Raw genomic sequence first — 4,589 nt, forward strand, 5'->3', positions numbered from 1 at the left:
ATCAAGCGCAAACTGGGGGGTCTAATTTCTATCAAGGAGCGGCTTATCAGAAAGGGCACGGTCTCGGAAGTCTGTTCTCGGGGCTCTTCCGCTGGGCCTCCCCTCTTTTAGTTAGAGGGGCGAAGTATATAGGAAAACAAGCGTTGGGGGTCGGCAGTAAAATTCTCAATGACGCCGTGGCGGGTGAGAATATAAAATCTTCGGCGAGGAAACGTTTCGGTGAAGCTCTAGAAGGGATAACCGGACAAAGCGGTTCGGGGCGGAAAAAGCGTAGGAGAACTAAAACGAGAAGCAAGAAGAAGAAAACAACGAGCAGGAGGAAAACTAGAAAAAGGACCGTTAAACGCAGAATCGGGACAGTAGCTCGTCGGAAGTCCACGAAACACGTTCGTGACATTTTTTCCCTCAACTAAAAAGAACCAAAATGTACAAAGTTGAAGCCTTGAAATCGGAATTGGACCTGTTCTCGGTCACCCCCGTGCAAACTAGCGTCGAAAGCGCTACTCCAACTTTCTATCGACCGATCTCTACGCTACGAGATGATTCCCAGATTGAATTTTGTATCCCTAAAAGCCCCGAGTATACGGATCTCGCGATGAGTCTCCTTCACGTTAAATGTAAAGTAACGCGGGAGAATGGGGCTAATTTAGACCCCGACGTTAAATTATCAACTTGTAATAACCTAATGCATAGTCTCTTCGATCAAATTGAAATCTACTTGAACGACAATTTAATCACGCCCTCGGCAAGTCGATATTCATACCGAGCCTATTTAGAATCGCTCTTGAACTATTCTGGCGAGGCTAAAACTTCTCACCTGACTTCGTGTCTCTACGCCAAAGACGCTGCCGGAAAGTTTGACGATATAATTACCAACTCGGGGAGCAAGATTCGTCAAGCAGCTATTAAGGATTCAAAGGAAATTTCCTTAGTAGGGGCAATATACGCCGACCTTTTCAACATTCCGAAATACCTTCTAAGCGGGGTGGAAATTAAAGTTCGACTTTCAAGGAGTAAAACGGCCTTTGTCCTTATGGGAGACCCCTCGTTAAACGTGGGGAATTTTAAGATCGCTATAACGGACGCTACTTTGGAAATACGGAAATGCAAGATAAGTCCTCAAATCATTCTGGCTCACGAAAACGCTCTCTTAGGCGCCACCGCGAAGTACCCCTTTACCCGAACCGAAGTGAAAAGCCACGTACTGCTCACCGGCGTTTCAAATACGAGTCTCGACAATGTGTGGCTGGGACCGCTCCCTCAACGCGTTATTATCGGCCTAGTCTCGCATACGGCTTGCGCGGGCGATTTTCATAAAAATCCTTATAACTTTCAACCATTCGGGTTAAATTTCTTATCTCTCTACGTTGATTCGGACGCGGTTCCGAGCAAACCTCTCCAGCCCAAGTTTTCCCAGAATCAATTTGCCCGTGAATATTACACCTTGTTTACGGGGACTAATATACATTTTAAAGATGACGGGAATAGTATATCGCACTCAGAATATCCGAGGGGTTATACTCTATATGCCTTTGATATCACGCCTGATCTTTCCGCAAGTGACAACTCTCATTGGAACCCCGTAAGACGGGGACAGTTACGTATCGAGTTGGGATTCGAAACCCCGCTCACTGAATCGGTTTCGGTCGTTATTTACGGGGAATTTCATAGTTTAATGCAAATAGACAAAGACCGCAACGTGGTGATTGATTATTAAAATGAACACATTAGAAATAAACGAGATCCTCGGGCATTTACCCGGGTATCAAGGTGCCTTTGCTTCCGATAGACTCCCCGAATATATCCCTTAACCTCGATCCTCACGACGGGCCCGGGACTCATTGGGTAGCTATTTACCTAGACGCTTTCAGGAGGGCCGGGTACTTTGACTCGGCGGGTCGTCCGGTGACCCTCCCCACGATAAAAAAGTTCCTGAGAAAAAATTCCTCGAAAACACTCTACAATAGACGTCGTCTACAGGCCGTGGGAAGCAAAGTTTGCGGACAATACTGCGTGCTCTATCTGGAACATCGCTATAGGGGGCGGAGTTTGACCTCCTTCGCTGATAAGTTCACGAGGAACCAATGGAGTAATGACAATCGCGTGGAGACCCTATTTAAGAAGCGGATTTAACTTACCTTGAGTCAGAGGGGGTATCAGCCAACAGAAACATCATGGAAAGACCGCTGGTAGTTGTCGATTTTGAATTCTTACTCGGCGCGAAATACGAACCGGTCGTTAAAGAAGTTGCCGTCGCGTTCGTCGGGGAGTTTCTCCTAGTTAAAAGTTTATTCGTTAAACCTCCGTACCACGGTAGCGGTCTTTCTCACCACGTAGCCCGGCAAAATCAATGGGTCTTTACCCATATCAACGGTTACCTCTGGAACCACGGCGATACCCCTTACATCGAGCTAGAACATCGGCTCAAGGCCTTAACCGAGGACTCCGAATTCGTTTACTGCAAGGGAGAGGAGAAATGTCACGTCCTCAGGAAACTCATCCCCCGAGAGGTGATCGAACTCGGGGAAATCGGTTGCCCCAAGGCCAAGGACATCAGCATCGGCCAGAACTATCGGTGTCGATTTCATCGGCGAGGGAGCCCGACGCTTCTCTGTGCGCGGGAGAAGGCCTGCCGCTTTGCCAAGTGGTTGGAGACCCATCACCAGACGGCTCCCTCGCCGCTCTTCGAGGAAGACGAAGGATTCTTTTAAAACTTTTCTTTATAAAAAAACAATTAATTATTTTTCGAACTCTTATGTTTTTAAAAAACCATTACGTAATTTTCTCAATTCGCGCGCGTATTTTCATTTCGTATCATTTTTCTTATATTCAGTGTTATCATTTTTTGTAATATCTTCCTTTGCGTTAATAAATGTTTCGTTCGAATTTATGTTTTATTTTTCAACATACACGCCTAAACTCGTAAGGGGGGGTGGGGGAAAGAGAAAGTCGAGGTTTTTTTAACCGTCTAGTACCGGATCATTCCCTGGGTCATTCCCGAAGTCGGAGAAGTAAGAGGTAGACGCTTTTTTTCTTAAGATGAATTTTGAGAAAAACAGAATCGCTAGTTTCAAGAGTTTTCCCTGTAAGTTTTTAAACGTGAGGGAGCTAGCGAAAGCGGGTTTTTTCTACGTCGGTCACCGGGACAGCGTAATGTGTTTCTCCTGTCAGCGTGTCGTCAAGGACTGGACGGCCGACGACGTCCCGTTACTAAGACACGAAAAAGAGTGTAACTTTTGTCCGTTCATAAGAAATGATTTTTCGGGGGATGTCCCAGCCGTGTCGATGGAGCTTGAAGGGTCAAAGCCGATGCGATACGAGATCGCGCGAATTCGTTCCTTTACTAGAGGATTTAATAATAATTATATTAAGAATAATATTAATAATAAGGAAGGTTTGCCGATTGATCCTTTAAGGGAAGCTAGGCATTTATCCAAAGCTGGTTTTTTTTTACGAATTTCAAAGATTGCGTAAAATGCTTTTCCTGTTCTGGGGAACTAATGAACTGGGATAAGGAAGATAGTCCGTTCGAGGAACATTGGGAAAATTTTCCTCATTGTAAATTTCTTATTTCGAGGGCAAGAAGTGGAAATGTAAAGCATTTTATAGCCGCTGAGGATATCGTAGAAAAGGACAACCAGTTGAATTATTCGACTTATCCCGAATCACGATTAATATACGATTCTTTAAACGAAATAGTCGAAGTCTTAGATGAAGGGCAAGGTCTAGACATGCCCGGGGAAAAATAGATTTCTCCCGAGGAATTCGAGGGGGGCGCGTGATAATAGATTATTTTTTAGGGGGGTCGTTCACCCCTCAGCGAGAGATGGAAAGAGTGATTTACCCCCGCCTCGGTTCTAAGGATCATTCGATCGGTCGCGGACGAAGGTGATAGACACCATTTTTACTCGGCTTCCGTTAAAAAAGATGCATTTTGAGAAAAATAGAATCGCTAGTTTCAGAGGGTTTCCATGTAAGTTTTTAAACGCGAGGGAGCTAGCGAAAGCTGGTTTTTTCTACACCGGGCACACTGATAACGTCATGTGCTTCTCTTGCGAGAGGGTCGTGAAGGGGTGGATGACTAATGACGTCCCGTTGCTGAAACATATCGAGCAGAATCGTTTATGTAAATTCGTAAATGACGAGAATACGGGGAATGTCCCCGTCGTAACACTGCCGATAGACGATAAAGAGCAGACGGATGAGACGGAGCTAAATCCTATGCGCCATGAGCTTGAGAGAATTCGCTCGTTTAACAAGGGATTCCCTGTTAATATCATAGATGGTAGAGCCTTAGCTCGGGCCGGGTTTTATTATTTAAATTATAAAGATTCCGTTAAATGCTTCGCGTGTGAGGGTGAACTTATGGCTTGGGAAAAAGGCGATAGTCCTTTCGGTGAGCATAGGAAATATTTCCCCCATTGTAAATTTCTATTAGGGGAAGAATGTGGAAACGTAGCTCATTTTATAGCTGACGAGGATATTGTAGAAACTAACCAGCCACCTTATTCTTCGACTGCCGAGAAAGCCATAGTATACTGTTTTTTAAAAGAGGTGGTTGACATTTTAGAGGGTGATAAACGGAAACG

At 45.0% G+C, this 4,589-nt stretch overlaps 1 protein-coding gene across 1 annotated transcript; it reads left to right on the top strand.

The window, feature by feature from the left end:
* The first annotated feature begins 424 nt into the window (after positions 1-424).
* Positions 425-1,717, top strand: LOC149958370 (uncharacterized protein F54H12.2-like). The gene has a single exon (XM_090167159.1). It carries the CDS (start codon positions 425-427, stop codon positions 1,715-1,717), a length of 1,293 nt encoding a protein of 430 aa, XP_090023285.1.
* Positions 1,718-4,589: the final 2,872 nt, after the last annotated feature.

The sequence above is a fragment of the Leiobunum rupestre genome, chromosome 2 (assembly GCF_980474605.1).
Source record: "Leiobunum rupestre chromosome 2, qqLeiRupe1.1.hap1, whole genome shotgun sequence".
NCBI lineage: Eukaryota > Metazoa > Arthropoda > Arachnida > Opiliones > Sclerosomatidae > Leiobunum > Leiobunum rupestre.